This window comes from Babylonia areolata, chromosome 19, assembly GCF_041734735.1.
Source record: "Babylonia areolata isolate BAREFJ2019XMU chromosome 19, ASM4173473v1, whole genome shotgun sequence".
NCBI classification, from domain to species: domain Eukaryota; kingdom Metazoa; phylum Mollusca; class Gastropoda; order Neogastropoda; family Buccinidae; genus Babylonia; species Babylonia areolata.
The window spans coordinates 41,308,929-41,335,855 of NC_134894.1; the positions used below are offsets into that span (position 1 = coordinate 41,308,929).

The window sequence follows — 26,927 nt, forward strand, 5'->3', positions numbered from 1 at the left end:
AAACATAATTTTGCTCAGAGCTGCCAACAAGCACTATCTCTCTCTCTCTCTCATATATATATATATATATATATATATATATATATATATATATATATATATATATATATAAGAGAGAGAGAGACATTATCTGTTTTTTCATTTTTTGTTCTTTCAGTAATCAGTAAGAATCACCAATGAGTCTGAAGACTTTACCTCCCTTGTTTACCATCGTCTTTCTGCTTGCTTTCTTGCTGCTCCTCTTTATTTCATGTCTGACTTTTGTTTTGTTTTTTCAGGAAAGGCCTCAAATAAAGACACTGAGGACATGGACGTTTTTATCACGGGGCTGTACAGGGCTGTGAAGAACTATGCACAGAGATCCTCTAAGTCCATCAGGGAGATCCATGTTGTTGACACTGACCCAGATGTCCTCCAGTCCATGATGGACAAGGTGAAGACCCTGATCGCATTTGAGCGGTCTCTCCAGGATCAGACAAGACCACAGCCATCCCCTGCGTCAGTGAATCCTGTCGGCAGTGCATCCCCTTCCCTGAATGCCTGTACCATCTGTATGGAAAAGCCAACTGACCCCAAAGCTCTGTCATGTGGTCATGTTTTCTGCAGACCATGTGTTGACAAGTGGCTTAACACAAAGTCAGTCTGTCCCTCTTGCAACTCAATCCAGGGCATTCTGCTTGGTGACCAGCCAGAAGATGGAAAAATGAAGATGACCTACAGTTCTGCTTCTCGTTGTGAAGGCTTTTCCCCAGGAATGTATACTGTGGAATATTCATTCCCAGCAGGAAAGCAGAAGGTAAAATAAGAAAAGTAGAAGAAAAATCACTGTCTCAATTTCTCCAGCCTTTTCTCATGTCTCTCTTTTTTCTGTTTCTCTCTTGAGCCATATCATTTCCAGTAAGTGTGTAGATGTTTGCTTCAAGAGCGAAAAAGTGATGTTTAATTATTTCCTCTCTGGTAAATGCAAATTAACGCCCAGACCAAACCTATTATAGCAAAAAAACAAAACCATTTCTTCTTTTACATGTGTAAAATATTTGTTACCAAAATATTAGACTGCATCTTGCGAAGTTGATGGGGTCAAGGATATCAGGCACCCCCTTTACCCTGCACACCACATACATACAGGCACCTGCCACCAGTCTGTGCTGACAATGCTGTGTCAGGCAGCCCCTCTACCCTGCACACATACATACAGGCACCTGCCACCAGTCTGTGCTGACAATGCTGTATCAGGCAGCCCCTCTACCCTGCACACCACATACATACAGGCACCTGCCACCAGTCTGTGCTGACAATGCTGTATCAGGCAGCCCCTCTACCCTGCACACCACATACATACAGGCACATGCCACCAGTCTGTGCTGACAATGCTGTGTCAGGCAGCCCCTCTACCCTGCACACCACATACATACAGGCACCTGCCACCAGTCTGTGCTGACAATGCTGTATCGGGCAGTCCCTCTACCCTGCACACCATATACATACAGGCACCTGCCACCAGTCTGTGCTGACAATGCTGTGTCAGGCAGCCCCTCTACCCTGCACACCACATACATACAGGCATCACCTGCCACCAGTCTGTGCTGACAATGCTGTGTCAGGCAGCCCCTCTACCCTGCACACCACATACATACAGGCACCTGCCACCAGTCTGTGCTGACAATGCTGTGGCAGGCAGCCCCTCTACCCTGCACACCATATACATACAGGCACCTGCCACCAGTCTGTGCTGACAATGCTGTGTCAGGCAGCCCCTCTACCCTGCACACCATATACATACAGGCACCTGCCACCAGTCTGTACTGACAATGCTGTGTCAGGCACTTCCTCGGCACCAGCTTGAAGTAGACCTCTGTTGATGCACACTGCCACTTGCTCAGCTGGGGCCCAGCCAGTGCTGGTGCACCCTGTTGATAATGGGCCTCACTGCACAACACACACTGCTCTCAGTGATTGATTGATCAATAGATTGATATAGATACTTACATAGCACCTATCTGCAGTTAGAAACCAAATTCTTGGCACACAAGAAACAGGGAGTCATTTGCACAACAGGCTGCCTACCTGAGAGCTGCCTTTAAGAGCTCATCACTCATCACTACACACACACACACACACACACACACACACACACACAGGCACATGGGTCTGCCAAGTAGGATGAAAGAGTTTACTTTTTTGCATAGTCTTGCAGTCGTTGTCATGAGCTGTCAGCTCTGTCTCTGAGAAGTCTTATCAGCCATTCAGAAAAACAACAACACAGCAACTTGTGTATGTCTTGTGTCAAATTAGAAAATTTGGAGTGAAGAAAATATAGACTATAATGGTTCACTTCTACAGGTTCCCAATTGAGACTGTGCTGACTTTTTCAGTTTCAACCTCACAGGGTAGCACTACCACACACACATACCATACACATCAAGAAAACTTTGACTTCCACAGAATGGTTTAATACAGCCACCAAACTATTTGCTATAATTTATTTTCACATGAAATGCCATACAATCAGTACAATCAACAAGTAATCCATAGACCTAGATTTATTATTTTAGATGCACATTACTCTGCTAATGACACCTTTCAGCCTCTCCTCTCAGGCAAGTGCTATTGATCACTAAAGGCAAAAGCCACATGACTGGAAAAAACATAGTTTTTTCTGAAGTGCTATCCAAGCTTTAATATTATTGGCATATATTTATATGTGTATAATTTAGTTGGGTTTTTTTAATTTTAATTTTTTATTATTATTATAATTGTCAGAAATTTGTTAACAGTGTAATGATTATATATATATATATATATATATATATAGAGAGAGAGAGAGAGAGAGAGAGAGAGATGGTTTATTCATGTATAGGCCTAGGCCCCTTATGAAGGGGAATGTGAATATTATTTTACAAACAATACATCATGACACTGTGAGCATCAATAAACACAGTCAAACAAAAATATACCTGCATTACAGTTCAATGTGTAGAACAATAAAAGAAAAGAAAAAACAAACAAACAAACAAAAGAATACAAACAGCGTTTTCACGAAGTAGCCATTTCTCTGAATTTGAAAGCTTTATATAAAAATAGTGAAAATTTGTGAACAACTTCAGGGGAAGTAGATGACATCAATAAGTTCAATTTAAACAACGTAGGTTTACAATAATATTTAGGCTGAATAAACTCCTCTCGAATGTTCCTTAAAGCTGGACAGCAAAGAACAAAGTGTATCTCATTTTCTTGTGATTCTTTACATAATGGACAGGTCAGATCACTGTCGTTAGATCAATCTGTCAAATATTCCAAATTTTCGGAACGATCACATTCCTTCCTCAAGGGATAAGCTGTTTACATGTGTGTGTGCGTGTGTGCGTGTGTGTGCGTGTGTGCGTGTGTGTGTGTGTGTGTGTGTGTAAAATGATGGGAGCATGTCCTATGAAGATAAGATCAGATTGCCATATTAATTCAGCATTATATCCTGCCAGTGGGAATTAATTCCGGCTAGTAAACAGTTAAATGAGAGCACTACTTACACAAATGTATAGAAATTGTGTGACTAATGAATGAAAAAAAAGAAGAAAAAACATTATGTGTGTTGATATTTGGTGACCAACAGTAATAAGCAGTACCCACACCTTCCGTGTCTGCTATCCGTTCTCTTCTCAAATTATGAGACAGCAAGAACAGTGATAACACTTAAAAGAAACAAAAACATGAGGGATATAGTTGTGTGCATCCCCCCATCCTTCCCTGTTGTGTTCGCTAAAGCTGTGTGTGGCCACTTAATGTATGTATGACTTAAGATGGAAACCCTACAGAGTATAACCAGAATTTTGTTATGACTTCAGCAGTAGCAATAAACAGGGATGCGGTATTCAATATCTAGGCATGCTTTAGGTGTAGGATTGAACAGTGTTATTTCTCAAATTCTGATTGCCATACCAGTGGTGATCACTGATACTTTACTTTAGTCTAGACATTTTATACTTTTTATTAACAGTGTGAAAACTGTGCACACATTCAAGCCAAACTTAAAGACAGATATGTTTGAAACATGCTGGCTGGTTGTTGCACACAAAAAAAGAAATAGAAATGTGGACTAGATATTGACCTCGAGTGAAATATATTGCACAATTTGATTATTTGATTTCATCTTTAAATGCAGACATGATAGTATGTATTCTAGCCCATTAGTAAGTCAGTTAATTCCTTCACAAGTATTTCATCAGTCATAATCACTAATATCATTTTCAAACGGTTTGACACATGAGTGTAGAAGTCCTTTCCTCTCCTTTATTTGGTTATGATGCCATTTTTATATATAATACTTTTTTATGTTGAACTATTTCTGTAAATTGTATAGTTCATCTCCCATATTGCCAACTATACAATGAACAGATGAAATTATCATTATTACTAAAAATTTGTGGTATGTCACAGGAAAAGCATCCATCTCCAGGAAAAAGGTACCAAGGCATATGTAGGATTGGTTACCTGCCAGACTCCATGGAAGGGAGGAAAGTGCTGATGCTGTTCAGTGTGGCCTTTTATCGTCGCCTCATTTTCAGGATTGGCCAGTCTGCCACTACTGGCCATGTTGGCATCATATGGAATGATATTCACCACAAGACTTCAACATCGGGTGGATCAGCAAAGTTTGTTATCTTACTCTTTGAACCGTTCATGTAAACTTGTCTTAGAGAAGGGATGTGTTAGCCTGTGGAACTACTACAGATGTTGCGTTACTTCTGATCTGGTTCTGTCTCTCAAAGCTCCATTCACCTTATTTCTACCTTATACTGGACACTATCACATTCAAACCATGTACTGTTGTGGAAGAGTATAGTACTGCAGTTCTTTGAAATTATTCCTCAGTTTTGATTTTCTCTACAAGCCAGCTGATACCATTGTTTGTACATCCTCCTCCTCAAAACTCTGGGGGAAAAAATTAAGAGTCTTTTAACTGAAGTTTTATCTTTTGAACCTTTTATACATGATACACCTGATACTGGGAGCACATATTCAACTCCAACTGGGTAATTAAAACTGGAATCAGGGCATATACCACTGTGAAACAGTTTGAAAAGAATAAACATCATATCTTTTATTTAGATTTTTTTCAGCTGAATTAAAAATCTCAGAACAAAAGCATATTTTGCATCAAATGAAAAATGGGTGTGTTTTCTGTGGCTGTTTTTTTCTGGCTGACTAGTGCATTTATCTCATACATTGAGCAGTTTCCTGTTTGTGTGCGGCATTTCCTAAAAATGAAATACATATTGAGAGTGGAATACAGTAGTATCAGTGTAGTCTGTTTACAACCAACTATGACATTTAGACTTTCACTGAACATTGTTATATGTGCAGTATTATAGAAAATGTCTCCTGGGATTACTTGATGCCAATGTGGTTGTGAAAAGTGGCAAGTATAGATGAGGTGAAAAAAGATAAGATTGAAGAGAGAAGGTAAGATAGGTCAGGTTGAAGACAGAAGGTAAGAAAGATAAGATTGAAGACAGAAGGTAAGAAAGGTAAGGTTGAAGACAGAAGGTAAGATAGATCAGGTTGAAAACAGAAGGTAAGATAGGTCAGGTTGAAGACAGAAGGTAAGAAAGATAAGGTTGAAGACAGAAAGTAAGATAGATCAGGTTGAAGACAGAAGGTAAGAAAGATAAGGTTGAAGACAGAAGGTAAGATAGGTCAGGTTGAAGACAGAAGGTAAGATAGATCAGGTTGAAAACAGAAGGTAAGATAGGTCAGGTTGAAGACAGAAGGTAAGAAAGATAAGGTTGAAGACAGAAGGTAAGATAGATCAGGTTGAAGACAGAAGGTAAGATAGGTCAGGTTGAAGACAGAAGGTAAGAAAGATAAGGTTGAAGACAGAAGGTAAGATAGATCAGGTTGAAGACAGAAGGTAAGATAGGTCAGGTTGAAGACAGAAGGTAAGAAAGATAAGGTTGAAGACAGAAGGTAAGAAAGATAAGGTTGAAGACAGAAGGTAAGATAGATCAGGTTGAAGACAGAATTTAGGCAAAAAAGAACCAGTTGAGTGCCGAAAGACATCAGCTGATGTCCTACAAAAAGTATTACCATAGTGCCTACAAGACATCCACTGACGTCCTGTATATGTTCCGATTTTTCCTTCTTTGGAGTTTGGTTCAGTTCACATAAACAGACTCTGAACAGTTAGTTTGACGTGTCTGGATTATGGGGACTTGAAGGAGCTTTTCTCCAGAAGACCAGAGAGAATGGAATGGAGTGTAAATATGAAGGACAGAAGATAAGTACAATGGGAGGGAACCTTTGAAATGGTGAAAAGCCAATATGCCAGTTTTCTACTGAATTCTGTACTGGATGGGTAACCAATGAAGTTGATGCAAGAGAGGGGTAACATGATCTGAGATATGCTCACTGTTGTCACACTCATAGACATTTACACTTTCTTATACTTGAAAATCAGACAAAAAAAGACTGTGCTTTTGTCTCATTCACATTCACTCTGCTGAAATTGCAGTCAGTGTTTTTATACACTTATGCGTCAAAAAAACAAAAATTATTAATATAGATAACTCTTTCTGAACAGAATAATCTGTTGGTCATAAGCTGTATACCTCATTTCTTAACCAGTAGAATTCAGATTTGAAACACAGATTACTTGCAAAGTCTGTCAGTTTTTGTGGGAAAAAAACATTTACATATTTTTCTGAAGCAAGAACGTTTTGAAATGTCAGTTTTTCTACCACAAGGAGCAAGGAATGATTTGTTCCAGCATGCTGCACACTTCAGGAAGGACAGGATGAAAACATGCACTCTGCTCAGTGTTCAGAAACACTGCCTCTTGACTACAGCACACCACACAGCAGCCAGTCATAGTTTGCCCATGTACAGAGTAGTATTTCCTTGAGAACATACACTGTCAGTGTGCCTCAAAAGAAAAGCCTTTGAAGTGGACCTGCTGTAAATGTTGCTGCTGGGTCACCTTTTGCATTCTTCCTGCAGATATCACTGTGAAATCTGGAACCCAAAATGAGCTGAATAGCTAGGATTCTTATTAGACTTCTCTAGACATTAAAATGCAGTATTGAATGCTGAGTGGATTTAGCCCTTTGTGGAGAAGGAAAGAGAATTTTTCACTGTGAAATCTGGAACCCAAAATGAGCTGAATAGCTAGGATTCTTATTAGACTTCTCTAGACATTAAAATGCAGTATTGAATGCTGAGTGGATTTAGCCCTTTGTGGAAAAGGAAAGAGAATTTATATAGGACTCTGCAAAAGTGTATGCGTTCCTCTTCTTTTTTTCAATCTGAAAAGACTTGTATTCTGTGTTCATGCTCACAGTGTATGTGTTCTTAATGTGTAGACAGTTTGTACAGAAACATGTCTGTGTTGCAGCTACGGTTATCCTGACCCAGGGTACCTGACACGAGTTCAGATGGAGCTTGCTGACAAAGGTGTCACAGAGAAAGACCTCTCAGACAAACAGTGGGACTTCATAAAGAACCCTGCCAAGTTCCGTTCTGTCTATCCTTACACAGACTTCGGTTGGAACTTCAGCCGCTGAGAAACATTGTTTTGTTGATTTTACTGGTGAACATGCGCAGTGTTCATCAAAACCAGTGATAGTGTTTCAGGCATATTTTGTATCAGGTCTCATTCTTTTTCCATGATTTTTTTTATAGACTGTGAAGAAACGAAAGCTTAATTTTGTGAAGTGCCAATCTTGGGGATTTCTTGCTATCTTTTTTGTCCTTTAAATCTTTTTTTTTCTTTATGTAAAATTTACTGATCATGTGCTTCAACATGCAGTATACTGATAAGTATAGCTGTAGGGTGGAAGCTTTGAATGTAAAAGCCATTTTAATCAATTTTATGGGCTTCACTTTTTTTTTTTACTGTTAATGATATACATACTGTTCAGGTTTGAAGATGTTAGTTTTTTTGTTTTTGTTTTGGGTGTGGTGATATGATCAGTTATTCCATCATGCCTCTGTTGATTATTTATGATTGCTGCTTGTTTGTTGTGGCCTCACTGAGATACTAAGGTCCTTTTTCTTAATTCCTGTAGCAGTCACAATTTGTGGATGTGGTGTGGTGTGAGCACCCTGCACTGCTCCCTTGTTTTTCTGTCTTCACATCTTTCAGCCATCTTCTTTTGTCTGTAGTTTTGGGGAAGTCTGTCACTGCAGTCCTTAAGATGTTTGCAAGACAGGTGTACTACGACAGGTAGATAGTGGTGTTGTAAACATGGGACAGGCACCAGTTGCCCTTGCCGCCATGTTGTTTATTTTTTTGTGTATGAGATGTTGTGTTATTAACATTATGAAGGGTTTTGTGTTTTTCTTTTGTGGTGAGTCTGGACATGGCCTTCACAGTCAACTGCTTTGTAAGGGATAAGCAATTTAAATGCTGCTGGTGGTTTTCCCTTTATTTGTGTGTACTCTTTTTGTAAAAAAAAAAAAAAAGAAAAGAAAAAGACAACACAATTTCTCTGTTATGGAGCAAGTTAGGGGGCTAACTGATTGGTAAGATCGAGGGGGGTAACTGCTTGGAAAAGATTCAGACACAATTTAGCCGTAATGGAATAAGTTCAGGGGCTGAAAGTGAGGTTAATGAAGACTGAGGTTTGGTTGTTGGCTTCTTGCTAGTTGGCTGACTGGCTGTGTGGACTATTGTGTGACTGTGAGAGTATTTTGTGTGTGCATATGCACACAGAACATGCATGCTTGTCATAGTTTCTTTTGAATGTTAATTATATACGTGCAATTTTTTTTTTTTGTCTTGTGTACAGTATGGTTTGTAAAGCTAGTAATGCTGTGTGATTTCATGCCTTAGAAATGTTTAATGATAATAGTTTGTTGTGTACATTTATTATAGGTGGTGTGTGTGGAACATTTTGTGAGATAAAACTATAACAGGATAAACCCATACTGCTCATATCTTTGATTACTATAGCAAAACAAATTTATCAAGAATGAAACTGTGGCCTGTTTCATTGTACATATGTGATAAAGTGAATTACAAATGAACGTGTGATAGGAAAACACAAGATGAACATTTTTGTGATTTAGTAAAGGCTTTTATTGTTCATATATAATTTTGCATGCATAAAACTTTGTATTAAGAATGCAGTTGCATATGATTGTGCTATGGATAAAATTGCATGTTTGTAGCCTTTATTTCAGTGAAACTTGTGGATAGTTATGTTTGTTTATTCTCTATCTCTTCATCCAGTTTTTGCTGTAATGAGTGAAAGGGTTTTTTGTTTTTTTTCATTAATGCAATATTACACGAAGTGTGCAGTTTCTGTTTGCATGTGGATAGCTGATGTTTTTGATTTTTTATTTGATTTATTTGTTCAACTTCTTCGGGCTTAATTTTTTTTTTGTGCTAGAAAATGAAGCAGCCTGTAAGAAATTTTTAAAGGAATTATTCTGAGTGAAACCTGGCTGCTGTTGCTTTTTCCTCTGTCAATGGCGACTAGGAACTGATCGCCAGTAATCAGACATAGATGCTTTTGAAATGAACTTACCAGTCTGCAGAATCTGTTGCAGTAATTCCAGTGTCAGATGATAACAGTCCCCTTCATTCTGCTTTTCGTTTATGCCATGAAATGTGTTGTGATACAAATGATGAAGAGGAGCATGATGCATGTTTGTACAGAAGTGGTTTTGTTTAGTTGGTTGGTTGGTTTTATTTTTTTAGATCAGTAAATCAAGTGGTGTGCTTTGACACTGACACTATGACAACAGAAAGGAAGGAATCAAGAAGGAACTTGTGTGCTTACTCCTTGGTTGATATTTTAAAGACATCTTGCGATTTTGTCACTGGCTTTACTATGTCTTTTTTGTTTCTGTACGTGTCAAATGTGTGTGTCACTAGAGGATTTTAACAGTAGATTTTGTCTGTGTGATTTAACCAATACTTTTTTTTTTTCCTTTTCTTTAATATTTGTGTCAAAAAAAGGGGATTTTTTTTCTGTTATTGTGAAACATTTCTGTCTCTAGTGGATTTTAATCGCTGATTTTGTTGATGTGCTAATTTGAATGGTCATACCTTTTGCTCTTGATTAACACTTGGAGAGTTTTAGTTGCGGTGTGCTTTGATGAATAATTATTTCCTTGTTCTTTTTGAAGATTTGTGACAGTGGATGACCTAGTTTGCTGATTTTCTTGATATGCTCTGCATCTGGTGAATGTTTATTTTCTTCCTCTTATTTTCATCATGTTTTTCTTAAACATTAAAAACAGAAAGTGACTGGAGGATTTAAACTTTAGATTCAGTCAATGTGTTTTGACAAAGAATAGACTTCCTTGTTTAATCTTGTCCTTGCTTAATCTTGACCCTCTTGAAAATATCTATCACTGATGATTTAGCTGGTATTCATTCATGTATAAAGATTTGTTTTTATTGATGATGCTGCAACTATAAAGGGATATTACTAATTATGTTTTGAAAGCCTTTTCAAGTTAGGTATGAATAATTATGATACTTTGAAGAGTTTTGTTTGTTTGTTGGATTTTTAACAAAATATGATACTGATGATTCCTTGAATAGTTTTTTGTTTATCTGTTGGATTGAAAAAAAAGAAGGTTACAATATGAGTCTGTTGTGTAAATTTTATGTGGGATTGTCATTTTTAGTCTTTATAATGCAGATTTTTTCTGTTAATTTTCCTAACGGCTTACTTGCTTGCAGGCAGTATGCTGGATTGCTTTGTCTATTTTATTGTTTCTTCTGCTTGCTCCTTTGAAGATGATTTTGTTAGAGTTTGGAAGCACAGTGTGCTATATTCAGAGGGGGTTGTATTGGTAAATTGAAAATAGAAACCTTAAAAAGACAGACTGCAAGGTTAGACTGATTGCAGATGGAAGCATTTAAAGACAGATTGCATCTGGAAACCTTTAAAGACAGATAGCATGTGTAAACATCTAAAGACAGATTGTGGAAAGATTTCAAGAAGGATTGTCCACAGAAACTCTAGAGAATAAACAGGATGGGACAGCACCACTCACCCCAAATATCCAACAGGAAAGTCTGAACCTGTAGTGTTAGAACACATGCATTGCTGTATGATTCTACGGAAAACCACAATATACACAGATACCATGTAGTATAGCACCACACAGTATGTGAGAAACATATTTTGTACATAATCTTGCAACTTGAATTTGTAATCTTTTGGCATTTGGTGGTGATTGATTGGCTTGGAGTTTGTACTGGCTTCTAACATTCTTCAGACCTGTTCAGACCAGTCGGGTCCCTTGACAAGTGTGCCTTTTTATTCATTCATCTATAAATCATATTGAAATATTTTATTTATTTTGTACTATGTTGAAATGCAAGTCAATCAACTTTTATCAATTGTCACTATCCTTGACAGTTTTACTTTGAATTAATAATTTGACAACCCATTCTTTGTTCTCACAAGTTGTGAAAATGTGTAAAGTCGCTAATCTGTTGTAAAGTTCTTTACCTCTCTTGTAAATAGATGTTCAAGTGTATGTTTGTTGTGAGACACTAGAAATAGTAAGAGGTTGGAAGGGTGTGTGTGTGAGGGGTGTGTGTGCAGAAGGGTATTGCAAAGATTTGGAAAAAGGAATGGATCAAATGGTTGGGCAGAGAGGGGCGGGGGAAGTGTGAAAGTGTCTGTATGCACGTCTCACAGGAAACAATATATTTGTCATTTTCTTTATCATGTGTTGGTGGAGGGGTGTTCCTTTATTTGTGAGCAATGTGAATATAGTGGAACATGAAGAAATGATATACTGACTATTTTCTGATAATATTATTTGTTGATGGAGGAGTGTTCCTTTATTTGTAAAAATTGTGAAGATAGTGGAACATGGAAAGTAGTTATTCATAACTTTATGATGTCATGGAAAATAGTGCCCCCCCAACACCCCCTTCCCCATAACTCCCATTTCAATTTAAAAAAAATTTTTTTACATAGCTTCCAATTTTTTTTTTCTGTGTGTCATTACTGCCTTTTTTTTCTTTTTCTTTTTTTTTAGAATAATTTAAAGCATTTTCTGTGTGGTGTCTGGATACTTTATCTAAAATTCATGTATTCTTCACTGGCTTTTGTGTGTTTGCACTTTATTTTGTGTGAATAAAATCTGTTGATTAGGTAATGCAGTGAATGTTTACTGGATATGGTTCAGATTTTCTTTGATGGTGTATTTGCAGTTTTGGCAATGTTATAGAGTGATAATCCTGTCTGAGTATGTTTGAACATGACTGCCCAATAACGATGAATTTCACTGGCAAAAGGAGTAGACCACCTTTAATCACTTGGTTTGAAACAGATTGTGATTTCTTAACACCATTTACCCCTATCTTTACATTCATATTATACAGATATATGTATTTGTATAAAATGTACACAACATTTGTTAAAATTGATATTTGGAAGAAAGATTTCTTTTTAATGATTGCGTTGTCAAATTGATGTTCATGTGTATATATGTAAAAAAAAAAAAAAAAAAAAGAAAGAAAAAAAAAAGAAAAAAAAAAGAACGAAAAAAAAGAGGGTAAGGGGTGTGTATGTACTTCTGCAGAAAATTTTTGTTAATTATGCCCTCATATTTTCCCACGCCATTTAACCTTAGATTATACTGTTCCTTCAGTTTTCCCTATCATTCAACCTAAGATTGTACCCTCACTTTTTTGCCTACCTTTTAACATTACATGTCCCAAATCTATATTGTAAAAGTCTGGACCTTCTGAGAGAAAACATTCATTGTTTATGCATTGTGGTTTTATAGAGGCTTGCTGTGCAGTTCATTTAATCAAGATGTTGCCTTGACTGACAGTATGACAAATTGGGGTATTGCTTTGGTTGCTGAATGGGATGTGTGTATTTGATTCTTGTGATGCTCAAGAGAAGAGCACCAGAGAGATTTCCTGGGTTTCTTTGCCATCTGGTTATCATGATCAGTGCACAGTGTCTGGTTCACATAACTTGTGGGTTGAGATGAGGTGGTGGTGTGATGTGGCTGTCATGAAGATTTTTTACTGTTTTGTGTAGTGGTGTGGGCCTTTGAGGTTGGCAGGGTGGTAAGCAACACAAATGAATGAATGCTACAAATTTATGATTTATCGCTCATTCATGCATATTCATTGTTCATTTATTAATTTCATCGCTGTTTGTTTTTTTGATTTGAGACTTTTAAAATCATAATTTCAGTACCAGAAAAGCAAAAAATTCCAATGTTTATTACAACAAACATCACTTTTTTAATTGTGGTGGTTCTTTTTTGTCCCACCCCCCATGGCCCTCTTTCCTTGTGTAAGGGGGTGGCGTGTATTGCATTAGTGGCTGAAGCTGTATCCAGTCCATTGGTTGAATATTCTTTTGTCTTTTATGCATCTGTGAATCCAGGAGTATATATTTTGCTTATGCGGTGAGTTTGTTTCGTGTATGCACCAACTTTACACCATTTTGCAGAATGTTTACAGCCTCTGAGGCTACACAGTTCCCGTTGGATTGTTCTGAAATTGAAGTGTTTCAGAGATGGCATATAAAATGTATCCGTCTGTTACATTTCCATATTTTGTAAATGTAGTATATACTGGTATGTACTTGATAGCAGATTTGGACAGGTGTATCTGATTTTTTTTCTTCTGTTAATTACATAGTGTGTGTGATTGATATTTCTATCAGTAGTATCATGTGTGTGTGTGATTGATATTTCTATCAGTAGTATCATGTATCTGTCATGTTCTTGAAAGTTTTTGGTTTAGGCAAAATGATTTAGCCTCAAATGGTTTTCATAACTCCTTGCAGATTTTAGTGTTTGTTTATATAGGTATTCACCAAACTTTGGTGTAAACAGAGAATGTAAATTCTGTATCCCAAAGTGAGAACCATGTGACATTTGCACGCTATTTATTGGAGAAGTGTGGTTTTATCTCTCCCCTCCCTCTCACCACTCTCCACCACATTCCCACCTCCCTTCCTTCAACCCACTTCCCTTTGCAGAAAAAAATCCCATCTCTTCTACATCTTAAAAATCATTTTGAGAGAGAAGCTGATTTAAAGTAATAGGCAACATGGTAATGTGTCTGAAGCACCACGAGTGTCGCATTTTCCCCCCAGTTGGGGCAAAGGGGATACATGTACAAATGAACAGCAATTTGTCATCAGCTGTATGGAGTGCTTGAAATTTTATTTTCAAAAATTATTCTTTATGAAAACATGATTTGGATACTTTGTGGTCAGTGTCCCTGGGGCAGGTAGAGTGTTGTAAAGAAAGGAGTCCTGCTTGTGGTTGTGATCCCCCTCCCTCCCCACTCCACCAGCCCCACTTCCTCATTTCCAAACCCCATCTGATGTCAGATTTCATGCTTTTTATTTCATGAACTGTAGTCTTTGCTCGTATCTTAAACGTCTGTGGCCAGGCCATGCCATTCAAACGGTTTTGATGGAAGAATCAGTTAAACTGCTTACGTCCAGGATAGTCAGGATCTTTATTACAGTTACTGAAACTTCGTTTGTGAGTAATTCTGGCATAATCGGGTGGACTGTTTGTATTGTGTATTGTCTGGTTTCAAGTTCGTGGTGACTTGCTAAACATAAGAGCCAGGGGACAAGACTTACTGACAAATAAAACGTCTGTCATCTTTGAGTTCAAGTAAGTTTGGGGAAATGTTTCAGGTAGATTGGAATAATAAATGGTTTCAAATGAGTAAGAAACCCAGGACCAGAATGTTTTGCAGTGCTGTAGTCATTGGCATTTGCCAAAAAAAAGAATGATGTGATCATTTCATGGGTTGATAATTTCTTAATCCAGTAGCAGACCACTGCAGAGCGAGTTGAGGTGTTTTTCAGATAATATGGCTTATATATATATGTATACAGTTACTCACCACCACTCCAAACATTGCAATGGGAAATCATTTACAGCGTAGTCTTTTGTGAAGGATGATGACTTGCAAACTAGGAGGCAAAATTTGCTCTGGCTCTTAGTGCTGCAGCTTTGGGGGCTAATTGGCCTTTGGGAACCATCCCAACACCGACTGTCCTAAAATCCTCGTGGCCGAGAGTGTGGGGATGTAACTTGGGCGAGACACACTCCACTATAATCAAATCCTAGCCCAGATAGTCAGGACAGCAGTTACCCCCTCTGCTGTTCTTATGGTCATAGTCGAACATGACTGATTATCATACAGAACTCCAAACAAGTGTATAACAAAACTGATAGTGTTTCCATAAAAAGGGCTCATACTGGATTTCTGTTTTGTTTTGGTTTTTAAATTCTCTTTTGTTTCCTGTTTTTGATTTACCATTTTCCCTTTGTGAATTGATTTTGTAGTCTGTAGGTGTATGTAAAACTAACCTGATAAAGTTTGCACTCAAGTTTACATGTTCATATTGTAAGTTCAGTAGTAGACCATAAACATTTGCTTTTATAAGGGTCTGGATTTTGCCTGTTTGTGTTGGCTTTTTTGCTTTTGTTTTTGTTTTTGCTTGCACCAGAATCTGTAAAGATGAAACTAATTTTTCAATTAGAATAACTGTACAGTTCTCTTGGAGGTTCCTGTTTTTTTAAGATATAGGGAGAGGGGGGTGGGTGTGCTTGGGTTTGGGGTTTAGAGCAGGAGGAAAAAGGAATGTCTGGGAAGTGTGGCTTTCCATCCCCATTCTGTAGCCTTGAGACAGATAAATTAGATAAATTTAAAGTTTAGATAAATTGTAACAGGGAATGGAAAAGGTGGGGATTTTGGGCTTCTCAGTTTTTATTCATACATGCCAGCCATCGCACATTTTTGTTATTTTTACAGATTTAAATCCCTCCTAGGAAATTATGATTTTCTACTCTTTTTTTTTAAACTGTTTACGCACACAATTTTCTTTTAATTGTGATCCATGAGCAAATCGACCAGTAAACAGTTTTCCTTTCAGCCCTTTGTCTTGTCAAGGAGACAGTCATGCATTCTGCAGATTTGCTGATATAGCTGGGAAAAAATTCATAAGGTGGCTGGAATGACGTAATTGTGCATGAGAAGTCATTGGTGGCTGGAATGACGTAATTGTGCATGAGAAGTCATTGAAACATACGAGCAACATTAGAGCTGAAGAATCACAGGCTGTGATAATCACACCATAGCTCCTGTCATGTTTTGTATCTGGTATTTTCTTTTCAGGAGATAAAGAGTTTGCGTGTCTAAATTTGAAAAGTGCTTCAGCTTCAGAGGGTTGTGCAATGCCCCCTTTCCCAACCCTCCTTCTGCAAGCTTACAAATTGGGATTCTGAAGGGTTGGCACATATGCTTATTTATGCAAACATCAGGATATATTTAGTTTATTAAATATCTTTTGCTGACTTTGGTGGAGGATATTGAGGTCTTCCTCTTTCTGCTTTCCAGAATGGACATCTCTGGGAGTTTACACATTTGAAAAGGTCTGCATTCTAATTTCTATCAAGAAAATTAATATTTATGATGAAAAGCGTCAATGCCCAACACTGTTTTGAAATGATCTTGCATGATGCAGTTATTTTGCTTTTACCACTGATATGTTCTTGTCAGAGGCACTGGGCATGAAAATTCATAATTATTGCACACACACACACACACACACAGACATGCGCAAGATAATAAGCATGACAAGTGTGGCCTCTGTAAGGAAGAAAAGGCAGCTGTTCATTGGCACTGACTTGTTTTGACTAAACTTTTGGGTCGGTGCAAGAGACAGTCACAAGGATGTCATCATGGGATGTACAGGAGAGAGCAGTAGAGTTTTGTTCAGTGTTGGGAAAATTAATGTCACTGATGACAGTATACTGGACGTGAAACATAACAATATTAAGTTTTTTAGGCTTTCTAAATGGAATAAAGCAGTCAAAGGTAGTCTGCCTGAAACTGTTGTATTTAAAAAAAAATTGTTTTCAGGTGCATGCACTGTTGGTACTGCTGCACACATTCCTCACTTAAGTTGCAATCTTCAGTTGATTTAACCCCAGACTTTTCTGAAATTATGTCAGCAGATGATGTGGCCATACACTGAATGACTGCATATAGTAAGCTTTGTTTTGATCTTGGATCTAAAGCTGAAGTTCAAAAGATTCATCAGCATTAGGGGAAATACTTTTTGTTCAAACACAAATGCAGCCTTTGTCTCTCATTTGAACATTCACCGATGCTGTTGACTGCTCTCTCATGGAATGATGTCACTCCTCCCCCCGCCATTCATGACTTTGTATGAGAACAGAAAGAAAATATGCTTTTTTCATATAGAAATTCTGACTGTAGTCAGATTCCCATGTGTTGAATCACATAATGATTAATTTTTATAAATGAATGGTACATTACTTTGCAAAATACACATGTACTGATACACGTTGATCGCTGTTGCAGTTCATGATAAACTGAATATAATATCTTAGGTCTTTATGTAAAAATTACATCCCCAGCCTCAGCAATTCTGTGCTGTAAGTTTTCTATTACTGTCCTTTATTATTGTCTTCTTTTTCTGCTTTCCCAATCCATTTTCTTTCTTTTCTTTTTCTCCAGCAAATTGTAACACTTTTTTCTCTCTATTTTCTGCAGTCTGTAGTGTACTATATGTAATGTTTTGCTCTGGGTTATTAGGTAGTTCCTCCATGGGATGGCAAGTGTCTTTCAGTATAAATTGCACCCCCACCTTCTGAAAAATCTGTGCTTGAAATTTGCTCTTTCCTATTGCTCAGATTTTTTCCTGCCTTTTTTATTTCTTCACTGTTCACTGTTTTTTTCTGCCTTCCCAGTCCATTCCCCTTTCTACTGTTTTTTATTATTATTATTGTTATTATTATTATTATTTTTTTTTTTTTTTTAGCAAGCCTCAACCTGAACCTTTTTTCTTTCTTTTCTGCAATCTAGGATGTATCTTCAGTGTTTTGTTCTGGTAATTAGGTTGTGATATGGTAACACTTTGATGGCATAGCTGGCTATTCTGTCGTGTTATTTGCCTGCATGGCCTTTTATGTATTTCTGTGTGGCTTTGACGGGGGGTTTTTTGTTTTGTTTTTTTATAATCTGGGGATGATAACTTAAGTGGAAGGGCTGCCCTCAACACAACCAAATTCTTAGGAGCTTAATGGTTAAAATAATGTTATGATCTGTGTTGTTTTGTAGATTCTTTTTTTTATTTTTCATTTTTATTTTTATTTTTGGTGTTAGAGTTTTGTTTTTAATACAGTTGACATGTTTTATGCAGTTTGCCAGTCTTGATATGGCCATGCATGGTCGGCTGGAATGTCAAATGTCAGATTAGGTGGTGATGTCATAAGCAATGGGATGGGCACTCGCTATCCAATCTGCAGTGTTATTTGCCTATACTATGATCTTTTTTAAAAATGTTTTTTGTGGGAGGCTTTGAAGTATTTTTTTCTATCCTTTTTCTGATTTTTTTTTTATAATCTGGGGATGATAAATCAAGTGGAAGGGCTGATGACCTCAGTACAGCCTTGTCTTATTTGCCTTAAGAAGCTTAATGGTTAAGGTAATAATTATCATTAAAAATGTTTATTTGCAGGTTTGGTTTTGGTGTGTGTGGGGGTGGGGTGGGGGTGGGGGGTTCCTAGATGTCACACAGTTTTGTTTTTAACACAGTTATAATTTTCATTTAGTTCAGTAGTCCTGATAATTATGGTTGTGTTCTGCTAAACTATGATATTACCTGTACTGTCGAAAGTCAAACCTCCAGTTACAGTTCTCTCTCTTGCTCTCTCTCTCGCTTTCTCTCTGTATGTCTTGTCTGACTATCTGTCCGTCTGTCTGCCTCTCTCTTTCTCTCTCGCTGTGCTATGCCATCCTTCTCCAGTTTTGGTCTCTCTTAGCCTTCCCTCACTGCCCCCACCCCCACCCCACCCCTCCCTCCTCCCCCTAGAAGCGATTTCTTTGTTCACTTTAAGGTCTTAGTTCAGTGTAAAGCAATTTAATCTTGGAAATTGTTCTTTTTTCTTCTTCCTCTTTTTTTTTCATCATATGCTTTTGTTTTTGTGTAGCAGGTATATATATGTAAAAAAAATGTAAAAGATTAAAAAAAAAAGACAAAAAAGACAAAGTGATTTAGTGATGATGTTTTTGTGCGTATATGTGTGTGTGGTTAGGGGAATGTAACAACAAATTGACAAATGTATTCATTTACACAAACCATGCATGGAAGCAAGCACATGCATTTTACAAGCATACCAACAGTTGAACGTACTTATAACCATTCATGCACTCTCATGCACATTTTCACTTGTCAATTTTTAATCAGTAATGTACTTAACACTGTTCTTCATATGCTTTTGCAATAATGTACCAAGAATATATCTAAATATTCATATACAAGCAGTACAAACAACCAACCAAAAAGACCAAATAATTGGGTGATGTTTTTGTGGGTGGGTGGGTGTGGGTACATGGGAACAAATTAACACATATTTTCAAGCATCCAAACCCTACATGGAAAGAAGCACACACATTTTTACAAGCACACAAAAATTCAAGCATATTTATGAACATAATTTATATACACACTCATGCACATGCTCACTCTTCTCCCAACTCCCTCCCCCCTCACCCCAACACACACATACATACAAGCACAGACACAGGCATGCACTCATTCACACTTGAGATCCATACGTTTTACAAGAGAGCAATATGGGTACTGTGGAAGTATGACCGCAAGCAGTACACAGACAGCCAAAAGATAAGGGGGTGTGGGGGGAACTAAGTTGATATTGCTTGAGACAGGTATGTTTTTAGAGATGTTATAAAGTATGAAGAAGCCTGAACTTGATGAGGTTCATGTGGGTATGAATTCAAAATTAGAATATAATATGTATACTCATATATAAGCAAAAAAAAAAAAAAAAAAAAATGGGGGTGGGTGGGGGGTGTGGGGGGGAAGGGAATGGCAGTACAATGTGTTACCATTATCTGGCTTTCCCCAAGCATTAACTTAATGACACTTGCTGCTTTACTGTTAGAACAAAACTGTCTTGGACTTCACTATAAAATAAAAGTCATGTGAGACAGACATGCATGTCATGCACAGATACCATCTCCTTCATCCCTGACACTCCTGTTCACATTTAGCGGGCATGTGTGTTGACATACAAGTGAAGATGAGTCTATGTAATAACCCCGTGTTTCAGTCATTCATGTTAATGTGTGAGTGTGTGTGGATCCATGACAAACTTTAACATGCAATTTAATTTTCTCTGGAAAATTCTTTGTGAACTCCAAATCTGGCTTAAACTCAGGTTAAAACAACTATACTGGCACCAAAAAAAAAGCAAAAGAAGTATACTGGAGTAACCAGCTCAGTTCCCACACTCATTGCAAACACATTGTCACACTACCTGTCTAACACATACACATACTGTCAAGAACTGGACATGCCCAACAGAACACCATGTGAAATCTGTGTACATTTAGTATTGGAGCATCAGTTATGTCGACTGGTGCGCTTAGAAGAATACTACTGGAATTCCATTATTAGTGTGGAGATAGGCGATCCTAGAACCTTACAGGGGACATGGAATGTCCATTTGATTGCCACTGGAATATAATAAGAAACACACAGAATGACTTTTAGAATACCACTGCAAACATGGAAAGCACGTACATTATCTGAATATCAATGGATTACCATCGGGGACATGGGAGAGCCCATCAAAATACTACTGGAATACCAATGGAGACACTGGAAAGCCAACTGAAGAATACCACTGGGGACATGCAAAGCCCATCAAATACCACCAGTCACATGTGGTATCTGGTTGTTGATCATAGACATGGGATTCCCCACTGGAATACTGCTGGTAGGTATGGGGATGGGTCTAACTCTGAAACCGTATTGTGAATCTTAGTTCGACTTGCATGACCTGCACGAAACTTAGCTGGACAACCATGCATCTGGGACCCGCCGGTAGAGTTGAGTTAACGACCTACAGGCAATATTAAAGTCAAGTTGTTCGTGGCTGTGGACCCATTGCGAGTTTGGCGCTATTTATATACTCTCTTTGTGGCGCGGCAAAAGACGTAGAGAGCTAGCTAAAAATGTTGGCCCACTGGACACATTCCACACCTTCTACCACTACTTTTTTCTTATATCCTGACAAAATCCGACGGCAAATCCTTCCGCTGGGTGTCACAGTAATCGACATAATATTGATCGTTGTCTTCAACAGAAGAAAAAGATGAAACTGAAAGGAGGAAGTTTTTATAACACACAAACACTTCCTCCTCCTTTTCGTCGATGTTTAAACTTGAATTCGGTTATTGTAAACATCAAAGATATTCTACAATTCCTAGAAAAACACATCCATTTAATGTCATACTTAATCATCAAAAGATAACACAAAATATTTCTCAGAATGTTTCATGTTCCACCTGATGACGTCAAGCGTACTTTCGGTTTCGGAAGCTTACAGCAGACATGTTTGTGGAGTCGACGACACCTCCAAGGAAATGAAACTAACGAAACTGCCAAATCATGGTGTGACATAATTAGAAAAGGTATGTAAATAGTTTAATGACACCTTTAAAACTGCAGATCAGTTGCATTTTCCGTGGAAAGAAGCCAGCTGACCGTAACAATTGTCCCAAGTGTTTGCCTCAGAGCTGCGTGTTTCCAACATATAATCTACATGAGAATGGAAATTTGTTACTCACAGTCACTGCCAGTAGACAATTTTAGAATGACAGTCCATGAAACGTTGTGGATAACAGCATGAGGTTAAAAATTCATGAGTTTTTTCACAATGATTTTATAATTATAAAATTTGTAATCTAATACCGTGAGCAATTAAAGGGAAGGAACCCAATTTTGACTTCTCTATCCTGGGCTGAACATATGAACAGGGTTAATTCCCTTCTAATTTACTGTTGGGGGGGGGGGGGGGGGGGGGGGGGGGGGGGGGGGGGGGGGGGCGGGTACAGTTACGTACACTGCACATAATTGCCAGAACAGCTATATGTACTGTAATATCGTGGTCTTCTGGATCTGTCAAACGGTTCTCTCTTGCTCGTGATACTGTTTAAGAGTTCTTAAAATTAATGTATTATGATGAAATCATTTATCCTACAACACCCCTTTCAGTTATAAGCAGTATTCACAATTTGTAATGTCGCATTTTCCTTCCTCTTTAAAAGAAAACATGCAAACAAAAAAATAAATCAATGCATTAAAGTTATTTGTTAGATGTTCACAGCATGCATGCTTTATGTGTTCTACATCAGTTAAAAAACAAACAAACACCAAAACAACTATATCTTTAGTTCCACTTTCGGTTTCAAAACATTGTGTTTCATTTTGAACATCTGGACTATTTTTCATTTTGATTTCTTCTAGTTTATTAGATGATGCTGGGAGGATTTCAATGGCTTGTTTAGCATGTGCTGCCATGACTTCCAGAAAACTGATTTCTGTTTCTTCAGGTAGACTTGCAGGTGCTCATTTTTTTTTTTTTTGTTTGTTTTTTTTTGCCAGCAACATGCATAACAGTAGGGCTGTATCTCATTAGACATACATGGAAATGCTGTATCCTGGGTGACAGGTTGTTGATTTCTTTGCTGTTTAGAAGTGAGACAATGGGCTTATGATGAGTTCTATTGTGTATTCTAAACCTTGAATGTATTGAATCAGTCTGACGCCCCAGTTGCTGTGAGTGCTTCCTTTTCAATGGTTGCATAATTTTGCTCTGCAACACAGAGTGATCTTAAGATGAAACTGACAAGGATGATGCGATCCATCTTCTTGTACTTGAAGGACTGCCCCTGAAGTGTCTGCTGTAATTATTGTTGCTTAGGAGGGTCATGTGCACGTACAGGGGTTGATGTCAAAACTGGTAGCTCTTCTATTTGTTGGTCATCATTCTTATGTTGATGACACTCAACTTCAGATTAGTGATACCCCTAAAAGATTGTCCTAGCTCTTGCAAGAAACATCAAACTGCTTCCTGAACATTCAAAACATGATGAGTCTAAATAAGGTACAATTGAACTCAGACAAAACCGAAGCAATGATCTTAAGAACTAAACAATGACAACTAACACAATCAAACTTGGCAGTACATCCATCCCTTTTTCCAGCTCAGTCGGGAACCTCAGCGTTGTCCTTGACAACACACTGTTCATGCAAAAATTTATCAGTCAGACATGTCAATCCTGCTACTGTCATTTGCGACACATCAGTTCCATTCAGAAATATCTGTCCATCAATGCAACATTTAGACTTGTCATTTCTCTCATTCTATCTCGCCTTGACTACTGTAACTCTCTATTGTCTGGTTTGCCTGCTTCATCCACTCAGTCCCTTCAGTGCATATAAAACTATGCTGCCCGACTCGTCCTCAGAAAGAAAAGATCTGAGCACATCACTCCTCTTTTGCAACATCTCCATTGGCTCCCTGTCTCACACAGAATAAAATGTAAGATTAGCACTCTACGTTATAAATATATTCACAAATCTGCCTCTTCCTATCTTTGTGGCTGCCTTCACCTCTACATTCCATCTGGCTCTCTTTGATCGGCTTCGGATCCACTCTGTTTACGCTTACCCAGATTCGAATGCTCCACTGTTGGACGCCATTCTTCCTCTGTCTCTGGACCTTGCATTTTGAATGAACTTCCTCTTTCGCTTTGTCAGGTTTCCGCACTCAGCTCTCTCAAGTCTGGCCTTAAAACCCACCTCTTCCCAAGATAGCCTCCCTCCCCTGCCTCTTCCTTGTCTGCAGATCCTTCAGTTTTAGAGTTATGCATGCATGTGAATGACTGGTGTGAAAGCACTTTGATTTGTCTCTGCACAAGATTCAGCGCTATATAAATACTATCAATATTCACTATGATTAATTATTATTTCTTGAGGTTAATTCCATAGCCAAGCTGCATCTCTGTGTAGCAGTTGTTATAGTGGTGCATTCAGCTTTGCTAAACTGGGATTAGATTTGGCCATTTGTTTGATAATGTCCTTGAAGCATTGTAGTTCTGTGGCTGTTTTGGGGGCTGGAAATTCCTTGATTGCTTTTGTTTCATCGGGATCAGCATGAATCCCTGTAATGTCAGTTATGTGTCCAAGGAATTCCAGTGATGGTTTGGAGAACTCACACTTTTCATTTAGTGTCTGTCCAGCATCTTGCAGGCATTGAAAGACTTCTCAGGGTATCTCAGGTCATGTTGTTCTTTAGGAACATGGACCAGGATGTTGACTATGTGGCATATGACTCCTTCTTTGTCACCAAGAATTTGGTTGTACTCTGAAAGATCTCATTTGCAGAACTGATACCAAATGGTAGGTTATTGAAGCAAATTCTGCCAAATGGATGATGAAAGTTGTGTATAACTCCTCTGCAAGTGGGATTTGCCAGAATCCACTTTTAACATAAAGTTTGGTGCAAATGTTTTGAATTTCCCATCTTTGTGATACTTGTGTGTGGGATGTACATGCGGAGTCATATAAACCCATATTCTGACAGAGTACAGATACAAATATTGCTGAAGAATTCTTCTGGTATTACAATTAAGTCATTATTATACATGTACAGTGTACATAGTTGGCACACAAGGGATTTAAAAGGGAGTGGATAAAGTGAATTTCCTAGTCCACCATCAATTTTGATAGATTCAAATTATTCAAATAATTTCATTTGCATTGCCACAAGTCCACCTTCCGATTAACAAAAGATATGAATTGAAAATGTCTCGAGTTCTTATCATATATATCTGGCAGTAGTTCTGCATACCCTTAGTTCAAGTCAGTTATCTTTTGCACTCTGCTGAACATACTAAACAACAAAAGTTTGAAAGTTGAACCTTTTTCTTCTGTTTTTTCAGTATTATTGCATTGGTAAACTTGAACATACTCATTTTTTTTCTGGAATTACTTTGTTGAAACCAAATTTGGATTAATCATAGAAGAAAAACATCTCTTTTTACACATGCTATTCACAGGGATATCTTTGTTTCTGATTAAGTCATATTTCCAGACTGTGAACAGTTTGATTAGTTTAGTCCCAGATCTGCTAGATTTTCTTGGGTCAGTTCCAGTTCAGTGTTGGACACTTTGATCTAGATCTATAAGATTATTTTAAAACAGTGAAATGCTGATCGACATGGGATTCTTTGTAATCCAGAATGAAGCAGTGATACAATTCAGTTGTTTTATTACTTTCCATGTCTGTTTGTCACAAAACATAAAGCAGTAGACCTTATCTGGTCATGCACATCAGTCACCTGGAGTTTGGGTTATCAAACACAAGCTCTGTGTGTGGGCTTACATGGATTTCATAAAACAAAACAACAATAACAACAACAAACCCATAAAAGGCATGCTTTAACCAAACATCAAGTGAAAGAAAAAGAATGATGTGTGATAATTTGTTGGCATGGTACTATTTCATTATAAGTTACTACTGACCTTACGTTTGGCTCAAAGCTTTTATCCAAGGCATAACTCACGGTGGTCCTTCATGCTAACAGTTATACAAGGCACCCTCATGAATGAAGAACATTGTCACTTTTTCTTTTATGTTTATACAGGTCTTGAGGACGAGTCAGAGAAGGTCAGGTGACAGAGGCCATGATTGTGCTGACAGGCTGCTGATGACAGCACACTGAAAGATGAGTGCTGAACCAGGTGGCACCGGTTCTTCTGTGTCCCGGCAGAGGAAATGTCCCACTGTCACTGCAGGTGAAGGAGAGGCTGGAAAGACCTCAGCACATGAAGATGTGGACAGTCTGTTTTGCATGAGTTTTGAAGTCCCTAAGCTGTTCAACAGAATGTTACTGGATGAGAATGGTGCCTTTCAGCAGGAAATCATCCGACAAGATTTTCATTGCTGGTTCAGAGAAAGACGGGGTTTTGTGGAAAGTTTCTCTCCAAAGAAAGAGGCACTTGAAAGAGTGAAAGAGATGTTGTTTCAGGACCTGGTTGGTGTCACAGTGCAGCTGCAATCCCAATACGATTTTCAGAACTGCCTCGCAATGCTTGCTCACCTTGCAAAGTCTTCAAAGAGTTTCTGTTTCCAACAAGCAGATTGGAAGATTGAGATTGCAGGTTTCAGAAGGGAAGTTTCTGATTTACTTACACACAGAGTACATGGTATAGCAAAAGTTGATCAGATGCAGGTGAACATCAGAAGAGACATACATACCAAACAACAAAGACGGCAGGACAGGTCTAGCAATGTAGAGAGATCATCAGAACTGAGGCAGTCTGATAGAACAAACCGACCACTAACTGGCAGTGCAGGACAACCATCAGGAGAACAGGAACAGCTTGGTGCCAGAGCCAGATTATCAGATGAAAGGGACAGGTCTGGCAGTACAGAGGAACTACTAATGGAGATGGAACAGCCTGGTGACAGAACCAGATCACCAAACAGGTCTGGCAGTGCAGGACAACCATCAGGGGAACAGGAACAGGCTGGTGCCAGAACCAGATCACCAGACAGGTCTGACAGTGTAGGACAACCATCAAGAGAACTGGAACAGACTGGGAGCAACAAACATCTGCCTGGGCATCAGGGAGGGTCTGACATTACAAATGAAGCACAGACAGAGCAGGGCAGAGGAAACAGTTGGAACACCTTCACGGGTGCACGGCCACAGGAGACAGCTGATGGGATGACTCCCAGTGATAACACACTACAACCAATGACACCAGCACCACCAGCCCAACAACCTGACCAGCTGTCACCAGGTACCTGTAGAAAACATGGGCAGACTGACAACAGTGGATTCAATGATACAAGCAAAGGTACAATCAGTGACACAAGCAAAGATAACAGATATTTCTTGCATGGACATGTATTACAGCTTCTGCAAGAGCCCACAGTCCTTAATGATTTCAAGGCAATGATGAATGATAAAAAATGCTTTGTGGACTGTCGCTCATTATCAAAGGGTTTTATAACTTACACCCTTTGTCAAGAAGTGGATGTGACAAGCACAA

At 38.3% G+C, this 26,927-nt stretch overlaps 2 protein-coding genes across 3 annotated transcripts in view; both read left to right on the forward strand.

Moving 5' to 3' along the window:
- Nucleotides 1-19,050, forward strand: part of LOC143293721 (uncharacterized) — a 70,618-nt gene extending 51,568 nt beyond the window's left edge. For both annotated transcript variants that reach the window (XM_076604919.1, XM_076604920.1), the window contains 3 exons: nt 279-796; nt 4,435-4,649; nt 7,388-19,050. In XM_076604919.1, the coding sequence (XP_076461034.1) occupies nt 279-796; nt 4,435-4,649; nt 7,388-7,556 (902 nt within the window). In that variant the 3' untranslated portion in view covers nt 7,557-19,050. The remainder of the gene's footprint in view (nt 1-278; nt 797-4,434; nt 4,650-7,387) is intronic.
- Nucleotides 19,051-21,157: 2,107 nt separating this feature from the next.
- LOC143293723 (uncharacterized) overlaps nt 21,158-26,927 on the forward strand; it is a 57,427-nt gene continuing 51,657 nt past the window's right edge. The window contains exon 1 of the mRNA XM_076604921.1: nt 21,158-21,493. Within this exon, the coding sequence (XP_076461036.1) occupies nt 21,352-21,493 (142 nt within the window). The 5' untranslated portion in view covers nt 21,158-21,351. The remainder of the gene's footprint in view (nt 21,494-26,927) is intronic.